This window comes from Sphaeramia orbicularis, chromosome 10, assembly GCF_902148855.1.
Source record: "Sphaeramia orbicularis chromosome 10, fSphaOr1.1, whole genome shotgun sequence".
NCBI lineage: Eukaryota > Metazoa > Chordata > Actinopteri > Kurtiformes > Apogonidae > Sphaeramia > Sphaeramia orbicularis.
In genome coordinates this window covers 38007119-38032237 of record NC_043966.1, presented here as the reverse complement: position 1 = coordinate 38032237, position 25119 = coordinate 38007119, and the positions used below count along the sequence as shown (strand labels likewise).

The following is a 25119-nucleotide window of genomic DNA, read 5'->3' as shown; positions in this document are numbered from 1 at the left end:
CTCCTACGGTAGTGTATGTATGTGTGTGTGTGTGTGTGTTCGTGTGTGCGTGCAGGAGGGCAGTGTAATCAGAACGCAGGAGTGGAGCTCCCCCTCTGGCTGTGTACCGAAGCAGTGAGCAGAGCAACAGTTGTGCACGCCAGGCCACCTTAACCACCGTAAACCTTGACACTAATGCTGCTACCTGCGTTTCCCACACTCAAGTGGCCCCTGGATGTAAACAGTGACGTCAGAGCTGCTACACGGCGATGCTTTGTACAGACAAGATGTAAAAGGATAAGAAAAAAGCTATTGTACAACAGGACCGCGGAAAAAATAATGCACGTCCAGGCTCATTACTTCAAACCGCATTTATTGGAGTCCCAAATTCAATAGTGGATTTAACAAAAAAGCATGAAAAATGTGCAGCACTAGCACGGAATATATGACTATTTTATATTGTCTGTCAGCTTTTATTTTTGAAAAGAAGCACTAAAAGGAAACACTAGCCGAACTGAGCATGCCTAATTCATCTGAGATGATATGAAAAGTCTGAATGAATTTTTCTTTGCTGGTGCCAGACCTGCGGAGGAGGGTACATGGGAGAAGCGGCGAGCGAGAGGTTGGAGGTTGATTACTTATTTCCATTTCTATTTCTAGGACAAAGAAATGGAAGGCTGATGGGCTGGGACATCTATTTAGATCCATTTCATTCTGCCATAATCAGGCTTTAGCCATGCCCTAATACTCTGGATTAGAAAAGGTTCAAAGTGCAAACATCTAGATCCCCCAGTATTATTCCAGTCTGCCAACCTTACTCTGTATGGGTTTGCATGTATGTGTATGTGTGTGTGTGTGTGTGTGTGTGTGTGTGTGTGTGTGTGTGTGTGTGTATGTGTGTGCACGTGCATGCTTACTTGCATGCCAGGGCTGCTGGGGAGGGTTATCTCTGGAATCAAGCCCATAAACCTAATCTAACCCTCTCTGTGCTCATTCAGGAGTGAAATATTTTGTGCAAATAGGCTCTCTTTTCCTTCTGCCGACTTTGACTGTGGCTCAAAATGTAAACAAAAACCGAGATAGCGCTATCGCAGGTATGAGAAATAACCATTTCTGTTCCTGATGCTGTGTTTGATACAGACACATAGCTGACACAGGCTGTGTTTTGCTCCCTGTTTTGCCTGGAGTGGATGAAACAGCTCTGTCTGCTGGTGTTTTTCCTTGATGCTAAGTGTGAGTGATCAGATTGTGGCTGCGCCTGTTTATGTATTTAGCTTTTTTTCAAAAAATGTAGACATTATTACTGGTGGTTACTGTGACTACCCGCTGCCTGCTCGGCTCGTCTAAGTGGAAGTCTGAATGCTGTGGAGAATCGAGGGGGGGGGTGTGTGTGAAAGGTAGCCAATGAATGTCACCTCTCATCCACTTTCTCATTAAACAACCTGCTCTCTGTCTGTCACATGGTGCTGTATCTATCCCCTCGTTTTGTGCTTTGGGCAGAATTGTGTGCACGCCAGCGTCCACGCGCACGCATACACACCGGAACAGACACGCGTACGCAAGTATGCTCAGCCCATTGCACTGTATGAAAGCAAGCCCCCCGGGCTGGACAGGAATAATAAGCAGCAGATGATTCATGATGGAGATGGGGAATGTATTCAGCAGGACCACCTGAGTGACCTCATTTAGCAGACCTGAGAATAAATATAGACCACCGCATCGCACTCTAGCCTTAGCTTGTGTCGTCTCGACCAGTCAGCACAGCGTTTCTCACACATCTCCCACTCCTCTCCTCAGAACACCTCAGGGAGCAGTCCTTCCTCTCTACCCTGATTGTCCTTGTGAATCTGTGTGCATTTGTATATATGTAAGTGTGCGCGTTCACATGCATGAGCAGAACGCTATGTGTGTGTGGTATTGGAACAGGAGCCTTTGTTCCAGGCCAGTCTTTTCCCCTGTAAAGCTTTCTCTTGGCTGATACATTTGTACTGTAGATATTTCCCAACATCAACATTTGGCACCTGGTTTCTCTTATGACTTCAGCAGCTGTAGATCTTTTGTTCTCCCACTAGTCACTCTGCGGCCAATGATCCACACCCACAAAGAGAGCCTTAAATCACACACACAAAAAAAACAGCTTTGGAGCCGACCGCTTTATTAAAAAAAGCAACATTCCTTCATGCAATGACCAGTTCTTTCGGTATTCTGGACCGTGAATGTTGAACCGGTTTGTTCCACTAAATCATTAGCAGCAGACTTGGAGTTTCTTTGTTCTTCGTCCTGTCTTTGCTTTATCCCCTTGTGTTTTTATCTCTGCTGAGACACACAGGAAGACCCAATTCCCCAGTTTCCTCCTTTCCAAAACACGACATGACCGTCGGCCTTTTAATATCTGGAAATCCAGATTTGGATTAACGTCACTATGCGGGGATGAAACAAGAGAGGGAAAGAGGGTTAGAGAGAGAGAGAGGGGGAAAATTGAGTGAGAGAAAGAAGAGATAGAGTGAGTGAGAGGCTTTCAGATTAAAAAAACACTGGCAGTGTGTCCTTGTTGTTGAGCAGGGTTAGAGAGATTCAGAAACGTGGCTGGCAATCATCTTCTGTGGGTGAACTCTGACAGGGTAGATGTAAATACGCCGATATCACACAGGGGTTATGATGACAAACACAGGAATGCGTGGTGCTTAAAGCAGTCAGCAAGTTTTTGTAAAAGAGATTAACTGCACTTTTAATGCACTCAACAGTTGTTTCTGATTTCCATCTTGAATAGCACTTAAAAGATGGATTCACATGGAATAACGCAGAAGGAAATGTGGTTAAAATTGGACACGGTTAATCAGATTATGAATTTCCGACGGTTACAGCAAAGGCCTTGAATTATTTGACGTCTTAAATGGCCTAAGCACAAACAACACATAAAGTCATCATCTCTTTGTAAATCCAGTCGTCTGTCAGTTGTTCGCCTAAACACAAGCCTCCTAGGGCCAACTTATCAACATGCCACATCAGTAATGCAGGAATCTGTTCAGCCAGCCTGAAGGAATAGTTAATTTAGATGACAGTAGTAAGTTAACACTGAGAAGATTTCCTCTCCCTGAGTGGATATAAAATTCATAGCATGACGCTCACTCTTAGTCAGATTATTCAAGTGCCTTTGAGCTCGATCTTCAAAGAGCTCATTTTTGTGTAACCTTGCCCTGGAAATTTAAAAATTGAAAGAAGAGGAGAAATTGGGTGGAAAATTGTAGGATGAGGTTAGCACTCGTGGCAGCGTCTGGGCTATTCAGGCTGTGAGACGCTATGCCTTTAAGACTGTTCACCTCACTGTCTTTGAATGATCCCCCTTTAGAAAAGACATGCTCCCCTGCATAGACTTTACATAAATCAGACGACTCACTTAGCCCTGAGTGTTCATTCACATTAATGTCCCACGTAAATTTCTCAAATCTTCCTCCTTCCTGTTGCTCGGCGGGTCCTGGAGTGTTTCAGCGTCCGGTTCGGCTCGAGTCCTGTGTTGAGTCTACGGCGGGGATTACGCATGACGCGATGTTATCACAATCATTCTCACAAATTAGCACGTACGTCGGCCACACTAACATAATGTTGTGTTCTCATTGTAATTTAGAGCCTGGGTATGATCTGATAATGTAACATAATATTAGTGCAATTCATTATTTAGTTTTCAGGAGTACAGAGCTGAAATCCCACAGGGAAACAAAATGTCAACATTAATAATACTTAGGAATGACAAGGCATGAATCAACTAGATGAGCTTTTCCACTGCACCAGAGCCAGAGTTTCAACACTAGTTGATACAACATGAGATTCTCGCAGGAAAATGCATGTAGCGGCAGTGATTCACGACAGGAGGGTTGAATATTTCAATATTTGTAGTGCCTTGTTTGGACCCACCCAAGCCCATCCCTATCGTCTGTAGTTTCTTCTCTTTGTGTCATCATTAGATAAGCACCCTCTCCAAGTCTACCTCACTATAATGAGGGTGCCATCTGAAGCAATCACCCAGGGAGATGGTCATTGAGTTAAGAGGGAGGGAAGGGGAGGGGTACGGGGCTGATAGCAGCGAGATAAAAAACTAAATGAAGTGAGTGAGGGAAGGAGGGGGGGAGAAAAAACAACAGGGAGAGACCAAGACGGATAATGCGAGGAAGAGAAACAAAAGCGTTTTAGAGGAAGGGAGTAGGGTTGAAACAGCAGACTAAGCGGAGATGGAGATCATTTGGGGAATTCCAAAATTAGAGCTGCCATCGCATGCCCACACACACACACACACACACACACCCATACCCATATGCATAACGCGCGTGCCCGCTGCCTTGCTCGTAACCACTTCAGTGTTAAGGTCAGAGTCACACTCTGTCTCCCCAGGTCATTATCATGGGCCCTAAAATAGACAGCCAATTGTGTCACAGCGTCTAAAGTGAATTTGACATTGAATAAACAACACCCCCACCCCCACCTCCTCCACCCGACCCGACCCCCAAGCACTCTTCGCTCAATACACACACTACATAAACGCATACACACACATGCTAACATTAAGGGAGGCATTTAGCTCTCAGCACTAGCAGCAAGTAATGACACATGTGGCTCAGAGGGAGTTAGCTGCTGGAGGAGTTGGCAAGCAGCTGGAACTCTGGCTGGCATGTCTCACTGCTAAACTATGCACCAGCAGAAAACACACACACACACATACAGGTCGAACCATGTTCTCCTCTTCACCCCAGTGCTCACCCCTACTCGGTAGACGTTAATGTTGTTCCAATCATTTGACTCTGCTTTATTGTGTTAAAAGGAGATACCGTTGAGAGAAGCAGGTTGATTGAGGGTGAGAACTTCTAATCACTGCTTCAGCTAATCAGTGCTTGTCTTAAATATTGATTAGTCCTGTGTGTTATGGACATGCTCATTAACCTACTGTGTCATCTTTTCTTCTCTTTTCTCCTGCTTCTCCTTTCTTTATTCTTTTCGTCCTTCACCCTTCCTCCTCCTCCTCCTCTACTCCCCCAACAGCTACCTCCAACGGTACGGTCGAGGGCCTGGAGAACCGGGAGGGAGGCGTGTGCAAGAGCCGAGCCATGAAAGTCATCATGAAAGTCGGGCAAGGTAAATGTGCGCTCACCGCACATGTAGAACACAATACACACGGTGCTGCCTTAAAGCCATGTTTCACTTTGGTTTGACATTTTCATTTGTCGCCGTGTGTGTGGAGCATGACTTTGTCCGCCGAGGGCTTATGACAGGACCCGCTCCCTGGAACGGTAAAGTTAGGTCATAAAATGCCCGCGAATGCGTTTTCCCATCACTTCCATGTAGTGGTTATTGTCATTAACTCAGCCTGGGTGATAATTCAGTAATAAAACTTGTATTTGTCATCATAATGTTGATAACATCAAAACTTTTATGCATCATTTTATAAAATGTAGTTTGTCCAGATTAGTAATTTCTGAAATCATGACCAAATCTAAAAAACAAAACAAAAAAAAATCACTTTTTAGGAGCTCATAAGATAACTGAAAATACACTTGAATTAAAAGTAAAAGTTAAATATTATTCTATTAGATGTGATTTTATATAGTGTCTTTTGATATTTTGCTGCTGTATGAAACATAAATTTTTCTACTATTATCATATTAATTTCTGATGATATCACTTCACCATCAACAGGTATTAAAAAGTTTTGAGATAAATTTAATGTACATAATACATATACTATATAACAGACTGTTTTTGGAAAATTCAACTGTAAGAGTATAAAATATAAATTAACACTGAAAAGATCAGCTTATTAATTGAGAAATTTATCCAAAGTAAAGCAAAAATGAAACATCTTTAGCCATATAAGTAAACACAGTTAAATCCGAAATCAGGATTTTTATGCTTTTTTTGGCATGTAAAAATATTATAATAAAAAAATTAATAAAACATTCAGCACATTTGACGACAATGAAAATAGTGACTAATTACAACAAAAATTTATAAATGTTTATAAGTATATATTTATGAGGCTAGAGTAAATCAACAAAATAATCATAACACCATAGATAAATAGTTTTACTGAAAGCCAGATAATAATCAAACAAAAGCAGAAGAAGAAAACACACACACACACACACACACACCAGTGCCGTTCCTGTGCAAAAATTGATTTCAGCCGTAAAGTTTCAGACTTCTTCGCCATCTTAAACCCCCTGGTATTAAATCATATTATCAATCATCTTCATCATCTTAATCATCATTTCAAAAAAATCTATAATACTTACATAATACATTTTAAATAGAAAAAATCATTTTATTTAAAGAAGAGGAATAATTATTTGACAGAATGTGTAAAAGAGAAGCTTCGAAAAAAGTCCAAAAAAGTGTATATATAAAGTGTTTGTGTGTGTGTGTGTGTGTGTGTGTGTGTGCATATATATACATATATATATATATATATATATATATATATATATATATATATATATATATATAAGGAGTAGACTTAATACTTTGAAAATCAGGTTACATAATTGTCATAAATACTAAATATATAGGTCATCCCTGTATAAAGGATATGAGTGAGACAAAAAAATGTTGCATATCAGCAAAGTTGCCTATATGATTTATGTTTTCTGTTAATAAATATACTACATAACTAAAACAGCTAATTGTTTAGCAAGTAAGTAAGTTTAGTAAGACTTTTTTTATGATTCATTATTTTGATTATTTTGCTACAATGGACTCTCAAATGTCCACCAGAGCGAAATAAATAAATTTAGCTGAAAAACTCAATGTCAAGTCAGCATTCTTCTCTTTTACTGTCAAGGCTGAGCGATAACACAGTACGTATACCAGGACATGACAGACCAGTGGTTTGACCAAACTGTTTGTTCTGGAGTAACTATCCCTTTAATACCTCTGCTCGTATTACACCAGGTCATTTCAGCCACTGTTGCAAATCAATGAGCAGGACTGCTTTATGGACTGTAATATTGGATTTAGAGATTTTTGCATCAATGTGATGAAGTGCCGTTATTGGTCGGCCTTATACGTCTGCCTCAGAAGAACTTTCCCATCTGGGTACTTTGTCTTTAATCAGCTCTCAAAAGAACTCCAAGAAAGTTCACTCTTCTATTATAAATACATTTTTTACCCCTATCATCTACCGCTGTTAATCATATGCAGACTTTTGGAATAAATCTCATTTTGTATACATAAACTGTTTGTGCAAATAGTGTAGACAGTGAATTCCCCTAGAAATACAGAGCAAATATGAAATGACAAAGAGGAATGACTCCACTTGATTCTCTGATATCCCTCAGCTGTTGCTCAATCTGATTTTTATACAATAGTCACAGAAACAGAATGTGTTTGAAATGGGTGTTGGTAAGTGCATGGTTAGGGCAAGTCAACTAAAAATGCTTGAAGTAAACAAGCACGTTTTGTTTAGATATCCTTGGACACAACATTTGGTTTGCATCATATATTTCACTTTTAGACACAGTTTTAGTGAGTGTGTGGACATCCATATCCTGAATCTGACAGCGTACAGTACACAGATGTGTTACTCGGTAAACATTTCCCCCATCTTCAGTGTGGTTATTTTGACCGAAGCAGACTTCAGAGCCATCTGAGAGGAACATCTGCCGACACGATGATCTGATTCCAGCTCAAAAGCTCGATCTCGCAACTCAAAAATAAACTGAGGCTCGCTGAGAAAACTGCACTGTGTCTAGTGTGTGTGTGTGTGTGTGTGTGTGTGTGTGTGTGTGTGTGTGTGTTTATGTCTGCAAATTTGTGTGCAGATATTTGAATGTTGGCAAGCCGGATGACAGCAGCGTATCCTGGCAGTTGGGGGGGTAGAATAGAAGCTAACAAGCTGCTGATGCTAGCAAGGTCTGAGTCGGAACAAATTCAGCAGATACAGTGAAAAATACCCACAACCGGCTCAGAGACAGACAGGTATTGCATTATCTTTCCATGTAGGTCAATTTGAGAATACGACAGCTCGGGATTGCAACACCATCGCCAAATGACAACACTGCTGCTGAATGAGCGCAGGCAATTCTGGCTTTAACACAAACTATTAAGTCTGAGGATAAACAAATCCCTGAACTCACGTTAATGAAAGTTGAAAGTAAATGTCTTGACTCGAAGAGAGTTCGAGGAAACATTTCCTCTCAGCTTGTGTCTCATGTCTGTTTTCTGTGGCTCCCGGCTGTTCCTCAACTTCACCAAAGCCTGCACTCATTTCCCAAAACGGTCCGGAGCGAGCTGTCAGTCAAAATCAATGTGCCCTAAAAACCTTGTTAGAGAAGATGCTGTTGGCCCAGCTGCTACTACTTTTACGTCTATTTCTGTTGGTGGAATTTGTGGTGCATAATGTGCCCATCCAACCCAGTATCTATTTGAAGCAGGACAGCGAGAATTAGATCGTTGACAGTCCTCATCATCTGCAAGGTCTAGGTGTTCATTTGCTCTGACTCGGAGCGGTATGACTTACTGTTTTTAAAAAGTAGTGGCATTATTTCACCGACTGCTTTGGGCACAGGTGTCAAACATGTGGCCCGGGGGCCAAATCTGGCCCACCAAAGGGTCCAATCCGGCCCGCGGGATTAATTTGTGAAATGCGAAAATTACACTGAAGATATTAACAATCAATGATGTTAAAATCATTTTAACTCAGGTTCCATATACAGACACATACAGTCCAATTAGATTTCATGTGGGTCAAAACCAGTAAAATATTATCATTATAACCTATAAATAATGACAACCCCAAATTCTCTTGTTTTTTTTTGCTGTAAAAAAGTAAAATTACATGAAAATGTTTACATTACCAAACTATACTTTTACAAAAAACGTGAATAACCTGAACAATTTTACCAATATTTTGCCTGTTATTAAATGTTTTGTGCGATTGTAATGCACATATCTAAATGATAAACTGATAAACCCAGGCATAATATTGTTAAAATTGCAATTGTTTTTTTCTTAAGATGATTCAAGTTGTTCATGTTATTCAGATTTTTAAGGAAACTTTGTAGATGTAAACCTGATCATTATCTAATTTTACTTTTTTCACTGTTATTATTTTACTGGTCTGGCCCACTGGAGATCGAATTGGGCTGAATGTGGCCCCTGAACTAAAATGAGTTTGACACTCCTGGCTTAGGTCTTAAAAGACTAATCCGTTAATTAGGATGCTGTAAATTAAAAAATAGGACCAATACCCCTGTCTCTCACTGGCATATTCTATCAGGAATCAATAATAGGTTGAATTTGTCAGGTTGTCAGGTTCTGTCTCTATGTTAGAGTCCTGTGGTCTGGATGCAGATAGAGATGAGTGGTGCTTTCACTGAAGGAGAACTCAACTAATTAAATGAAAGTCCATATATGACTCCTATCAGTGCTCAATAGTACCTATATTGATATCTGTAACCATTTCCATGTAATAAGCCATTAAAATATGGACTATTAAAAGTAAAAGAATTTTTTTTAATATTTCAAAAATCAAAATTTCTCAAAACTGTGAACAAACATTGTGGACATTGTCTTAAGGAAGCTACATAAAAAACTGAAATTAATCTGACCAGTAGTTTTGGAGAAGAATATTGTTGAAATGTAGACATTGGTGACCTTGAGTTTGACCCTACAAAGCCACTCAAGGTCAAAGGTCATGGACCCAAAAGAAAGTCCATATATGACTTCCTATCAATGCTTTATAGTAACTATATTGTTATCTGTAATCATTTCCATGTTATAAGCCGTCAAGACATGGACCATATCCATTTCAAAAATCCATCAAAAATTTAAAAAATGTAAATTTCTCAAAACTGTGAACAAACATTGTTGACACTGTCTTAAGAGAGCTACAAAAAACAAACAAACAAACAAAAAAACTGAAATGAGTCTGACCAGTAGTTTTGGTGAAGTATATTGTTGAAATGTAGACACTGGTGACTTTGATTTTGACCCTTCAAGGTTACTCAAGGTCAAAGGTCATGGACCCAAATGAAAGTCCACATATGACTTCCTTTCAGTGCTCAATAGTAACTATATTGATATCTCCAACCGTTTTCATTAAAATAAGGCTTATTAAAAGTAAAGACAAATTTTTAATATTTCAAAAATCCATCAAAAATTTAAAAAATCTAAATTTCTCAAAACTGTGAACATACATTGTTGACATTGTCTTAAGAAAGCTACAAAAAAAAAAAAAACTGAAATGAGTCTGACCAGTAGTTTTGGTGAAGAATATTGTTGAAATGTAGACATTGGTGACCTTGAGTTTGACCCTACAAAGTCACTCAAGGTCAAAGGTCATGGACCCAAATGGAAGTCCATATATGACTTCCTATCAGTGCTTCATTGTAACTATATTGTTATCTGTAATCATTTCCATGTAAAAAGCCATCAAGATATGGACCGTAATAAGTAAAGACAAATTTTAAACATTTCAAAAATCCATCAAAAATTTAAAAATCTAAATTTCTCAAAACTGTGAACAAACATTGTTGACATTATCTTAAGAAAGCTACAAAAAAAAAAAAAAAAAAAAACTGAAATGATTCTGACCAGTAGTTTTGGTGTATATTGTTGAAATGTAGACACTGGTGACTTTGATTTTGACCCTTCAAGGTCACTCAAGGTCAAAGGTCATGGACCCAAATGAAAGTCCACATATGACTTCCTTTCAGTGCTCAATAGTAACTATATTGATATCTCTAACTGTTTTCATTAAAATAAGGCTTATTAAAAGTAAAGACAAATTTTTAATATTTCAAAAATTCAAAAATCTACATTTTTCAAAACTGTAAAAAATCTTTGCAGACATTGTCCCAAGGAAGCTACATATAAAATCTGCAATGAATCCGACAAGTAGTTTTGTTAGAGAAGATGTCTGAAGAAACTGCTAATGAAGACGATGACAAAGACGACGCCTTCACAAAAACTCATGGCCGGTCGCCTGATGAGCTAAAAAAAAGTGATGAGTTACTGGTTTTCTCTGCATTAAATAATCAGAAAATTAACATACACATTTGTATTTGGGGCCGTTAGCGAGACACAAGTATTAATTTGAGCTATTTTTGTTGTCCAGACAGGAAGAAATTAAGTTAAAGAGTCAATGATGAAAACACTTTATCTTCTCATTATTCTTGTGTCTAAACTCTGCAGCACCAGACGATGTTGTTTCAACAAACAGAAAAAAAAAAAAACTCCTGGGTTTTGCTTGGCTCTGACCCCAGATGCTATTGTGTTTAAGCCACATTTCCTCCGTCTCTGCAGCTGAATGCCAACGCCTCTTCTCGCCAAGTCCCTGAGATCTTCCCATATGTCCACCCATACCTCTGTTGCACTTTGCTCTGTGGATTCTATTCTAGTGACTCAGCCCCAGTTTTTTGCGATAGCATGCGCTCATTCTTTTTAATGTTACATTTGCATTTGCTGCGGCGGAAACTCCTGAGTCTAATCAGGTTGAATCATCTGCGCTCCGACACATCGATATGTAATTGTTTTTTAAATGCCTCGTGTTCCGTCTTTTGTCTTCGAATAAAACGTGAGTCTGAAAGAGAAGAGAAATTGATTGAAGGGGGGAAATGCACGGAGCCCATATTTTATACATCCGTCCCCGTTCGGCAGTCTCTTTCTCCTCCACCACATCTTGTCACCGCGCTCATTAGAAATATGTTGACTCACCGCCTCTCACGCATCTACCTCCCCCCCCACCCCATTTTCTTCCTCTCTCTCTCTCTCTCTCTCTCTCTCTCTCTCTCTACCTTTCACAAAGTATCAGTCTCTCTCCTGTGTCGCTCCATCATTGTCTCTCTCTCTCTTTCTCTCTCCTCCTTTTCCCCTCCCTCCCTCCCTCCTTCTGGCGGGTTGGCAGTTCTGAGGTAGTTGCTGTCTGCATAGCTAAGGGAAATGTCAGCAGTACACACACATAGAGAGAGCGAGGGAAAATGGGTCAGAACATTAGAACGCTCCATGCACATGCTCAGTGGTTGACACACAGTTTTGGGGGCTATGTGCACGGAGTGAATCAGATCACTGTGTCCTCTCATATTCTCTGCCATGCGTGAATGTTCCCACTTCTCACTCCTGTCTTTTCTCATCAATTATTGACACCGCACAACAGCTCACGGCGAAGTTCACCACTGCTGCAATCAGTTTAGCAATGTGGTGGTCACTGAGTCGAGAGGGGATCGAATTCATAATAGTGAAGTTATGCTTCCCAGATATTAAAAAAATGCAGTATTTCCTTTTTTTCTTTCTTTTTTTTTATTGTTCATATCTGCCAGACATCCCACACCCAAATCATCCGCCCACCCTTTAACCCTTAATGTGTCTGTAGTGATCGTTGTGAATGTATGACTTATTTTAAATATTCCTAAAAATTCAACCGTTTGCTCAATAGGAAAAATTTCAAAACTTTTTTTTTTTTTTTTAGTTTAGTTTATTTGAAAGGGGACAATGTAATTTCATAAAACACATGGTTACACATGGTTAAAAAAAAAGCCAGAATTAGCCAGAAGGCTAGTTTTCATCTGTAGTCCCCCGGCCAAGTTTTAAAAAGGCAGTAAAAAAAAAACATTTACAGGAGAAAGACATGGTTAGACACTTGATAGGGCACTAATGTAACAAATAACATATACATAACAGACTGTTAAGGGAGCACAAAACACAATACCTGTACAATATAATGCAAGATACATATTCAAACACTTACTATACAATTAAAAGAGAATAAGACATCACAACATATCACGACAACATTTGATCACAACATCAAAACATCACAACAGGCTTGTCTTTTAGGGACTTGCTGATAGAACAGACCTTGCGCTCTTCACAGACATCTGAGCATGCTCAGTGCACCCCTGTGGTGTCTGTGGAATGAGGGGCAAAACACAAAGCAGTGAGTGAAACTGACTTGTGATAAAAATAGATGATATGGGCTTTTTTTTACTGTGTTTTCCTTGTGTTTTTTTTTTTTGTTTTTTTTTTGTTTTTACTGTTGTTTGCGGTGTTGTTGTGATTTTCCCCTTTTTTTTCTGTCTTTATTTTTATTTTTATTTTTTTTAGTGTTTCTGGTGCTTTACGGAGTTCAACCAGGTGCCAAAAAGCAGCTGGACTGATTTAGAAAAAAAAAAAAAAAAAGGCGCCAAATCAAAAACTATCAAATTCAGATCCTTGTTGTTGTTCAGTGTGTTCTAGTTCATGTTCAGCATCTTAAATCTTTTATTGATGTACATTCTGAGTGTTTTATTTAGTAAAATCCTGTCAAACTTCTATTCCTCTCTTTGTCTTTTTCTGTTGTAACACCCTGTTTTGACCTAAAACACACAGTAAAACAAAACCACTGAAGAAAAGGAACACAAGCATATACTCACAGCTGCTTTTATGACACTGAAACAGACACAAATTATGTCTGGGGGATTAAAGAGTTAAAACTTCAGCCAAACCAGGGTGGAAACAGAAAATGAGACTGCTAGACTGTCAGGACTTTTTCACTCCCTCCCTTCCTCACGCACACGCACGAATGGCCACACAAACCTGCCACGAGGGACTCAAATATAAATTGCCTCCTCACACACCCTCCCCTCATTTTCTCACTCACACACAGACACACACACCCCTTGAGCAGGCCTTTGGGCAGATGCAGATAAGGCCTGAGAGAGAAGGAGAGGCATCTGATAGCGCTCTGTGGAATCCATCCGACCGGCTTTGGTAATAGTCTATAACTGTCTTCTGTCTGCCGGCCTTGCCCTCGTAAACTTGCGCGGCGGACCCACCGGTGTTTACCGCACAAAGACTTCAAAGTGCGTGTGCTGAAATCACAACAGACAGACTGATAAACTGTCTGTTTCCTTTACGTTCCCCTCAGAGCTTTTTCTACCACCCCTCCTCTCCTTCTCTCTCCTCTTTTCTCCTTACCCCCCCCCCCCCTTCTCTTCCTGTCCTCCTCCTGTTTTCTCCTTATAGGAAGTGTGCCTCTCTCTCAGGCTGAGTTAATGCTAGAGCAATAAATAAGGCATATTATGGCCTTTTAACGTGATGAATAATGTAAAACAATAAAAAGTTAATATATAACTACTTTACCCTCATTCTGCCATGCCTAAGTGTATTGTAAGTATATTGTAGGTGCGCTTATGTGTACGTACATGCATGTGTGTGTGTTCGTCTCCTGTACTCTCGCTCCCATGAATGTGTCAGTGTTGGAAATGCCTGTCTGAGTGTTTGCTGAAGGAGCTGCTGATGTAGATGGGAGCTCATTTTTTACGACAGGACAGGGATACAGGCGTGTTTCACAGACGTTCGCTAACTTGTCCTTCCTTTTTTTGTGCTTTCATCTCCACTTCTGAGACGCTTTCAACACATGCAAAGATAACCTTCCGTGTATAAAAGATATATCAAAAGATAATAAAAAATAATCCGCGCTGATGCAGAGAAACAAGTCATTGTAATTCAGCGCACGCAAGCTTTTTGCTAAGGCTGACTTTCTGTACTTGTGTGTTTTGTTTTTCACAGTCCCGAACGCAAACCCTGCGCCGCCGGAGAGTCCAAAGTCAGACTCGGAAGACAACGCCATACCAGAGTCCAGCCCCAGTCCATCTGACCAGGGTCGGATTGGGCCAGAGGTGCCAGGAAGCCATGGTGAGCAGATTGACAGAGCGACAGTTTACACACAAAGTGCAGCTTTTGGGAGTCCCATGGAGCCTTGCAAGACGGTTTACAGAATGCACGGCGCTTTCTCAAATACAAATATTTTAGTAAAATAAAGGTTTTTTGATATGTAAAAATGATGCGTAAAATATTCACTACCCCTAGGGCTCCTCTAATTATTAATCACGTTTAGCCAGATAAGAGAAAATAAAAATCATGGTTCAGTCTTTTCCAAGTATGTTTTTCCCTCATATAGCTTTTAAGTGCCAGAGGCATCCCTTTGATTTTTAGAGGTCAACAAATAGGTGTACATCTAGTGTTGCACAAAATTAAACAATATTGAACAAAATGTAGCTCTCTACCAAACAATATGAAATGACTCCACCCAATACAAACAGCTCACCCTGAGTCACTTTACTTATTCCTATTGTACACAATAGCTGTGCTCCACCCAAGGAGACTCAAAGACAGACTTCTTTATTAAATATCTTTTTTAAACCTCATTAGAATTGCAGATAAATGAAGATTAAAAGCAGAGATAATTGAAGAAGTCATTGGAGCCTCCTTGGATGCTCAGGGCCCCTCCTTGTTTCCTGTTTTCAGCAGCACCTTTCATAGCTGCTTTCCACAGGAGGGCCCACTTTCTTTTTCTTTCTGTTTTTTTTTTTTTTTTTTTTTTTTTAAGATCACTCTCTAGACTAACTTTTTGACTTACTCCACAAGTTTGTATGCCACAAAACTTCCTCCAAGAGTACAGACTGTTCTGCCTGTCCCAATGTGATAAGCTGTCCTCATTTAATAATTGCTTATTTGACATTAGTTGCTCTATAAAAAGATTTTCTAATGTCAGTTTTCCCCCATATCCGGGCTTTTACCTGTCTACCATTGTTAGATCAGTGATTATGTCAAGTGAAGAAGTGGAGGGTGGAATGAAGGACGTGTCACTGCAGTTTGAGAGCTGATGATATTTCAGGAATGAAATTTCTGACAGGCTCTCCTCCAGCTCCTCAACGCCAGAATTTACGAAATTCCTCGCGCCTCTGATTTCAGCGATAAGGCCGGAATCAGTAGCTTTTCAGTGATGTCATTATTCGTGATAAGACGTAAGGCGCAGTTATGCCTAGCCACCCCCTTCCCTCCACCCACCGCCCACTCCTCCTTCTAAATAAATGGTTAAGTGTGGAGTGGTCAGTCGGGTGCGGAGACACAGTCATTAGTGGAGATGGCAGCCTCCAGAGGTATGAGGCTATTGTGTGAGTGTCTGTGTGTGTATCTGTGTGTGTGTCTGTGTGTGTGTGATAGAGTCGGTAGGGAAGGTAGTTTGGGTGGTGGTGGAGGTGGTGGGGGATCATGGACAGTAAAGCGGTGGCGGGGGGTGAGTGCTGCTCTTTGGCAGCAGCTGCCTGCATACATGGAAAACAGATTTGGTTCTTCTCAGGTTTCAGTCACTGGAGGAGCCTCATTCTCTCTCTCATCCAGTAACAGCCCCTTCTTCTACCCCCCACCCCCCCCACCCCCACCCCGAAACCCTCAGACAAAAGGATAAAATAAAATCAGATGTTAAGATATGCCCTTTTTTTCATATCTCACTTGGCCTTTGCCAAACAAAAGTGGCCTTGACATGTCTTACAACTTGCCAGAACTTGATCTTATCAAAGCGGGGATCTCGGTTGCATTGACTGATGACTGTAAATTTCATGAAGAGGCTATTTTGATTTAGTTAATTTAATTAGATTACATCAATAAGCCATGTCGAGCAGACAACAAACAGAGATGTGATCAGAGTTGATTTACGTGCTGAACACTAAGGTCTGTACATGACAGGACTAGCAAACTAAATGTTATTGCAAAAATATTCAGTTTTCTGCTTTTATTCTGAAAAATCAGAATCAGAAAAATACATTCACTTATCCCAGAGGGGCAATTATAGAGATTGTGAGTAATGTAGACAACAGTAGACAACATGTATTACACATAAATAAGTTAGAGAAGGATAAAAGTGTCTGAAAAAAATCAATAAATGGATAAAAAATTTGCATTTGAACTTTTGTGACAATAAATGAAAAAGACTGTATCCCTGGATACTTCTAAACAGAGTTAATGAATTATAATATAGGATTTTATTCAAAGGCTCCACCATGACTCCCTCGTTCATTCGTTTAACTACCCTGTTGAAGAGGTTGGCATTTTGATGTTTGCACATGTTCAATCATGGAATCCAAGTCATTCATAATGTTTAAAAGGAGGTTTGTTTTGCTTTGTACAGCAAATGCTTTTACTTTGAGCCATTTATCGTTGCCATAGCTTTGACCCAGCCAAGCCAATCTGAGCCGAACCTTGGTTTGGATAAAACACTCCGAGCGTAGGCAATGAAACCCCTCAGCTAAGACTCAAATTGTGAGTGAATCCAATACAGGTTGAAAGAATGTACCTAAAACCTGAATAATAACAGCATATTCAACATGAATATTATAATACAGAATATATAAATGCATATTCTTTACTAGGATTATATGATATGACAGTATATAAAGGGTGATGGTAGGATTTTGGCAGGATCTTGCCTGGTTATGTAATGGTATATAATTTTGTGTTTTATATTTCATGAATCCAGCTGCATGTCAACATACTGGCAGAGACACTTAGCATGTCAAAACAGTGAAACTTGAAGAAGTCAGAATATGATCAAATATAATGAAGCACAGTATGGTTATTTATCTGCCTAACATCCACCAGGTCACTAATGAACCATTTGAGGGTGAGCATTGCATTTAGATTTTGTTCAATGTTACGGACAATTTATGATTTTAATGGATTGTTTTTTGGCTGCACATACTGAAGACAAAACATGATCCAAAAATACTCTCTCTTACTAACACTGTATGCCATATACAGCTACAGAAACACATTCACAGTGAATACATTACAAGAAACAAACAGGTCGCATTTAGAATTTTTCTTGAGTAAGGCAGGACTCCAGAGGAAAACTCTCAATTTTGCAATTTAAGCATTTTTCACACAAAATGCAAAACCATGATACATAAAATTAATTTGATATGTAGCCCAGCCTTCGACCACACTTTAACCATGTTTGACTTTATGTAGTTTACCTTCTGTGTTAGCTTGCATGCTAAACACTTTGCAGTAGGGCTGCACGATTTTGGACAAAAATAAAACCCTGATTTTTCCTCTACAAACTCAATTTCAATTTTTGGTGAAAACTACAAAAGACAACAAAAGTCTGCATGTTGTTTTTGTGTGCAGACTGCAATGCAACGCACTGCTCCCATTCTGGCATGTGATGATGTTTGAGGTGCTGAAATAAGTTGGTTGTGCTGCTGCTTTTGACTGATACCGTCTTCGTTTGGTTTGGTCTTCATCGGAAACTTCGAAGCCGTACCAATTCCACACAACCGACTTTCTCTTGCTATTTTTGGCCATGAAATTCTCACTCTCCTTAACAAACGGCATTTTTGTACTGGTGTGTGGAGACCAAAGACTGTGGAGACCACTCTTACAGTTAGGAGGAGGAGCCTATGGTAGCCCGAAGGCGTGCGGTCCGGGGACACGACAGGAATGAAATTCGATTTCACAATTACCCTTTCGTTGCCTTTCGTTTTAAAACTGATTAATCGTGCAGCCCTACTTTGAAGTGAAGTTTAACAATAATATTTCTCTTATAAAAATAGGTCCATGAGAAGGGTAGATGTTAATGTTGAAATTATTTTTTTAATTGAATTTCCTGAATTTACAACTACATGTACTGTCGCTATTATATTATATTTATTAATATTATTATTATATTATATGATGATATAAAATGACATAGACTATTGAATATTAGTGTTCATGTAAACAGTGTCAGTGTTTCGTGTTCTCTGAGTCTTTCTTCTCTTCCGTTCTTTCTCTAGACCACGCCATGAATCAGGACCAGTCGAATACGTCTTCAACTTCGGACGGCATCCTTAGCTCCAAAGTGGCCGTGTTCTCCGCCATCGGAGCCGGCTGCATCATCTTCCTCCTGCTCATCCTCCTTCTCGTCATCCTCCTCATCAAGATGCGCAAACGTGCCAGGAAAAACTCCCACTCGCAGCCCCGCCCCTCCGCACTGTCACTCAGCACGCTGTCCAATCCCAAGCTTCCCGGGGGCACGGCTGGCACGGAGCCCAGTGACATCATCATTCCGCTGCGGACAGAGAACAACTACTGCCCTCACTATGAGAAGGTGAGCGGCGACTATGGCCACCCCGTCTACATAGTCCAGGAGATGCCGCCTCAGAGCCCCGCCAACATCTACTACAAAGTTTGACGTGTTCCACGCGACGGAGACGGGAGAGAGAAAGAGGGGAGCGCTTGATTTATGTTCACGGGAAGAACACTTTCCTTTGCATTTTGGGGACTTGATGTTTCCTCAAGCCCGTGTTATTTCTACCACCTGCTGCACAAATCTGGAGAGACACGCACTGACCAGTAACCAGCGGGATCGCGAGCTGACTGAGAGACGTTTATTCTGTTTGTTTGGGTTGTTTGAAAATCCCCAGCCCCCCCTCCGCCTCCTCCTCCTCCTCACCTGCCACTCTTTTACGTGTCCCTGCGGTGCTCCGATAGGGGAGTTGTTGTTGAAGGGGGTGGGGACGGGACAGCAGATGGAACTCGTGGTTTGCAGGCAGGATACAACTTATCTCAGTTCCCTGAAGTCCAGTCTGTGCTACACCCAATTAAACACACCATCCCTAGCACACTAGTCAGGAAAACAGGCAGACACAGGTCCCGAACGCCACTCAGCCTGCAGTTTGTTTGCAAGCCTAAAAAGAAGTAGTGTGTATGTGTGTGTGTGTGTGTGTGTGTGTGTGTGTGTGTGTGTGCGTGTCTGTGTGCATGTGTGTGCGTGTCTTCTAGTCAGGGCTCCATGCTGGGCCAGAAAACTCTCCAGATAGCTCAGGTATCAGACACAGTGTGTGAAATAATGTGTTCCTCTCCCTTCGCACCTCTGATGTTTGCCTTACTTACTATTTTTGATGGAGGATTTCCTCGACCCTGATTCAGTTCACAAAGCAGTTGTATTTTGTTAGACTTTTCCTACAAGTGCACAATGTATAGAGTTGAATTGTTGATCATTAGTACTTCATCCTGTCACAACCCATGTCATCTATTTTTTTTTTTTTTTTTTCATCCCTACAAAACCTGGACTATTAATGTTAAGGTGTACGGTGTGTGTAGGTGTGTGTGTGTTTCAGTGAACGCTCCCTTCTCCACTGGTCTGATATTAGCTTTACCATTACTCTGGTATTTATGACCTGCTTGTGCATATTTGGAGGTGTGTCCTCTGTGTGTGTGTGTGTGTGTGTGTGTATGGACATGTCCAGGCCAGTTCTGTATCTGGGCAGTTTTGTTTTTTTGCTTTGTTTTTTTTGGCTTAATGTAGAAGTTACTGTATCTAACGCTCCAAAAACAAGTCAGACAGAGTGACGCGCCGACACACAGACATGCCCAAGATCTTAACAAAACCCTTTCTGTGCTCTACTTGGCACTGATTGAAGGTTTTATTGTGTCTGATGAGGTTTCGGGGGAATGGTTTTTTAAGACAGCAGGCGTGTTGAAATGTGTTTGTTCTAGCTTCTGCTGCTACAGTGTAAACATCAAACAGTTAGTTTAGTGCCTGCTGCGTGGGCTAGGTGGGCGTAGGTTGAATGTTTGGCACTGGTTGGCCAACCTACATACTGTAGGTAGGATGCCTTGTATATATAAGTTGGTTTTGGAGCCACGGATGAACACACTGGGATACAGTACTGTCAGATGCCAATTGGCTGCCATCTGTAGATGACTCAGTGGAGTGCACAGTCAGTGGTGTCACCAGCATGTGACTAATCTTTGTGCCATCGCTGTGCCCACACTCAGCAGGCGAGAGCGAGATAAAGGAGAAAGGAGAAAATGTTCCTGTGACTTGGCTTTAACCTGAGAGGAAGACGGCAGTGGGGACGGGATCAGGGGGCTGAGGGGGCGGTGGGCGAGGTGAGGTCGAGGGGTTGCGGGTATTTTAGCATTCGTTTTTTTTTTTTTTTTTCCCATCCTCCCACCAGTTGTGCTGTGAATAAAAATGCTGTGCAGAATATTTCACAGTCAAGGTGTTCAGCCAGCGAGGACACTGCAGTTCAGCTATCACACAGCCCAGGGCAGCGACACCGAGACAGGATTTACTGCAGCTAGATGTGTGCACGTGTGCACAGTGAAGCACCCAAATGGTAGCGACGAGGGCTGGTGGAGGGACGGTGGGGGGTGCATGGATCTATCTATGTGCACATGTTCTATGTGTGAGTGCTTATTTGTGCTTATATTTGCAGTTTTTCCTCTTTCCTAAGGTGTGTGTGTGTATGTGAGAGAGAAAGAGTATGCTTCTGTGGTCTAGCAGCTGAACAGACTTGTTTCGGGGACTGGAACTAGGTGCTCCAAAACAGTGTGGCTGCCAAAGTACGGAGCTCCGCAGTCCCAGTTAATGATGTGTGTGAGAGGGGAAGGGGGAGCAGATAAGGACAGCTATTCCTCAGCACCCAGTCATGAGCTGACGTTTGACGCACATATGCACAAGCACACACACACATGCACGCACAGACGAACACACCGAGACTGACGGGTCCAGGTTTATCTCCAGTCAAACGGTCAGACTGCCATTTAATGTTTATTCACCGGCAGAGGCACCTATCATCCGCTGCCACATACTATCGCCATCCACGGATATCCACTGCTGAGTTAAAAGGCAGCCCAGCTTGAAGACTTGGGGAAGAGTCCAATGGCTTTTGCGTGTCGTTAACCTCAGAGTTAACAACCTAAGCAGCTGCTTGTGCTTTTGTGGTCCTGTGTTTTAACTCAGCATGCAGCCCTCAGTGGCCCTCTGTGAAACACATCTACATCAAATATTTTTGTTTCGGATCAGTGCGCATCCATTCACCTACACCAGCCAAGGGACTCATTACCAAATTACCACAAACCATGTCTCATTTTCATTCATTTTAGTGACCACTTAATGTTATTCAAATTTGAAGAGAGAGAGAGAAAAAAAAAAATTAAAAGGAGATAACGGAGAAATGTAAATATATGGATAGAGCCCAATTTAAGATGTAATTTCACCAGAACACTGCTCATAAGAAAAATTTAAGATTAGATTTTTGTAATGGAGGATGTTTGTAAATAGCTGTCTTTTTAAAGTGTGTTTTGTATGAATCCTTGCATTTTTGTCTCTGTTTGCAATATGTTTTTCTTTTCTTTTTCTTTTAGAGTTAAACTGAATATTGCAACGGACACATGAGCTGTCTTTTTTTGCAGCGTCCAGTATTGTCAGAAGTCTTTGTTACCACATGTGTTAAATAATTAAAAGAGGAAAAACTGGGGGCTCAGAGTTTTTACATCACCATTCAACAGGATTGCTCCGAAAAATCTGTTCAGGACTAAGAAGAAAGAAAAAAAAAAAAAAAAGCTTTTGTCATCGAGCGCCTTTTTTTTTTGAAATGGGATAGGTCATTGAAACGATGAATGATAAGGCTCCATCCCTGTTGGAGACAGCACTTAACTCTGCGTATGAAGACTGTGTTATTCCACTGCCTTTTGAGTTACCCACACCTTCCACTCCATTATGAGATGTAACGAAAACATTTGGTTGAGAAAAATGAATCTTTTCTGGGTTTTAATAACTGTATCAGGCCAGACAGAGAGAGAGAGAGAGAGAGAGAGAGAAATAGAGGTAGGAAAGGAGGAAGGAAAGGAGAGAGGGATAAAAGAAAGACAGAAAGGGGGCCACGTATGAGAGTGTGACTGTACAGAGCTCGCCAATAAATCATCCGGTTTACACCACTCATTATCTCCCAGGCGGTCCTTTGTTTTAAAGTTGCTCTCTCCTTCCCTCTCTCTCTCTCTCTCTCTCTTCCTCCCTCCGCCCCCTCTCCTTTGTCATCCCTCCTTTCCTAATTTAGCACGAGGTTGTTGGCCGCTCGTGGTATGAGCCTCACTCTAGGTTGATTTCTGCTATTGTTCAAAGTCACAGTATTAATTTTCAATGTGCATGTATAAGCAAAACCTGTTGAATTTGTTTCCCTTTGTTTGAATCATAACTGTCAGTTTTTATTTTATTTTTAATTTTATTTTGGTTTTTTTTTTCTTTTTTTTTTTTTTGCCATTCACATTTTTGCCGCTTCCCAGCGTAACCTATTGGCACCAGCTACAATGGAAATAATGTTCCACCAGTTTGGAAACTACCGCATATTGATAAATAAAATTTTTCCCATGGAATTTGTTCTTGTGATGTTCTTTATTGCTTTTCTATTTTCTTTCTCTAACAAGCTTGATAATTGAGAGCTTCATGTCTAGTCTTCACTGACCACCTTGGTTCATATCAGGAGCATAAAACCAGCCGCCCACTCAACCAGCACTGCTGCCCCCCACCCCACCCCACCCCCCAAACCCTCACCTCAGGGGTCAGTGCTGCACAGATGGGTTTGTTCTGATACATTAGTCAGATTGAAATCACAAGCAGGCTTCATAAATTCATATTCGGAGGGTATGGACACGCCTTTTTGCATAGTAACTAATACCCGTATCAACCCGCTCTGCCCTGGTGTCCTCCAAAATTACATTTCTTCATACATGATTAAATCTGATTGGCTGCACTCAGCATTTCCATTGCATTTGTCTGAAATTACAGTCTGCGTTTATCCGACTGAAGGGAACAAACTCCAAGTCCTTGGTGAAAGCGGAGATGGCATGAAATGTTATTAAAGTGATTGGGCATTTTCTCTGACAAACACATCAGTGTTTGTGGGCATGGCTTCTCGTGTGCCTGATGATGTGAGCAAAGACCGAGTGGGCGAGTGAAGAGACGGATGGCAGGAGAGAGAAAAAAGTCAGGGCAATGAGAGACATAATGTGCCTGTGGCTTCACTTACCCCCTCCACGACTACCCCCCCCACTCCCCCACCCTTCCACTTCTATGTTCACTCCCACCCCCAGTCCTCGCTGTTTCTCTCAGAGCCCCGGGGCAGGTACGTTCATCTGGTTTCCTGGCTCGGTCCCGAGACGCCCCCATAGATCCATGTTACTGTAGGTTTATTAAAACCTTCCCCCCACTGAGCTACTGTGTGTGACTGCGTGTTTTTTTAGTCTATGTCTCTCTGCATCTCTGTTTGTGTGTGAGTGCATTTGCCACAGGGTCTTCTGTTGTTCTACAATAAAGTCACAAAAATAAGGAAATACTACTGTAATAGCACACACATCATTTTTTTGAGAGGAAAAAATGCATCCTCTTGATCATTATCAAATCAAATATTAGCTCCACATTGAATTGCCCGGTGAATTCAACATCTCAGGAGATAAGAGAGTTCCTGTTTTCCAAAAATGAGGACATTTCTCATACATCTACAGCTGCACCATTAAATGACTGTCGCCTGTCCCTTCACTGCATTAATATTAGCTGTTTTACATGTTCAAATCAGACATTTGCATGCTTAAACCACATTTCATCTGCATATTTAGTACCTAGTACATTTTTAAACTGCACCTTAAAGACCCTCATGAGTTTTCACTTGATGCAACCGTCTGTGTTTCACCGCTTTTCTATCATTGTGTTAACATGGTAGCTGCATGTCTTTATAGATGAAACAAGTCACCTGGGAAAGCAACAGCTGCCAGCAGTTTAAGGTGGCTTGGGAACAATTTAACTCACACTCATTTTTATCCAAGACCATGAATACTAATTACGAATACAACTTCCAAGAAGTTTTTCTTTTCTTCTCTGGGTCTGCAGCTTTCTTTAAAGCAGTTAGTAATGCGGCAAAAAGGTAAATCACCAGAGATTATCATGGAGACACATCTGAGGCACTGAGACCTGCAAGCACGGAAACTTGCATTTTTATTTGTAAAACTCAGTTCCTGTGTTAATCTTTATCTGACAAAAAGTGCATAATATGAATTCGTATCATGTAGCTGCTGAAGTAATTGCTACCAAACTGATGTAAACTAAATGAGCACAGGTTTTTTTTTTGAGGTGAACAAGCTCAGATTAATGTTTTTTTTTGAGCTGAGTAATTTATTTTAAATTGCTGTGCTTGTTGTTTGCCTCAGATGATCACAAACCGGTTGCAAATTTGCATAGTTTACTTATCATTTTTTTTGTTTGCTACTACATCAGTGCCTGGAAGTGGTTTTCAGTTCTGGCGAGGCCACAGAGCCAGAAAAAGAAGGCGAAGAAGAAGAATCCATGGATGGAAAATGAAGTTGTCAGTGGGAGATGTAAAGCGATAGCTAACCAGATGAGGGAAAGAATTCAATAACACTGGCACTGATCCTTTAACAGTGTAAGTTGGCACCGCATCTTAGTTTCCCCTCACGTTATTTCACACACTCCTCTCCCACACAAAATCTGCTGCATGTGCAGACACTACCCTCCCTTGATCTGTTAAAGCAAGCAAGTTCGAACTCTGCAACTTC

The 25119-nt window shown here is 41.0% G+C and overlaps 1 protein-coding gene across 1 annotated transcript in view; it reads left to right on the top strand.

Moving 5' to 3' along the window:
- Positions 1-22352, top strand: part of efnb1 (ephrin-B1) — a 74950-nt gene extending 52598 nt beyond the window's left edge. Inside the window, exons 3-5 of the mRNA XM_030145473.1 lie at positions 5011-5103; positions 14512-14637; positions 18558-22352. Of these exons, the coding sequence (XP_030001333.1) occupies positions 5011-5103; positions 14512-14637; positions 18558-18955 (617 nt within the window). The 3' untranslated portion in view covers positions 18956-22352. The remainder of the gene's footprint in view (positions 1-5010; positions 5104-14511; positions 14638-18557) is intronic.
- The last annotated feature ends 2767 nt before the right edge of the window (positions 22353-25119 follow it).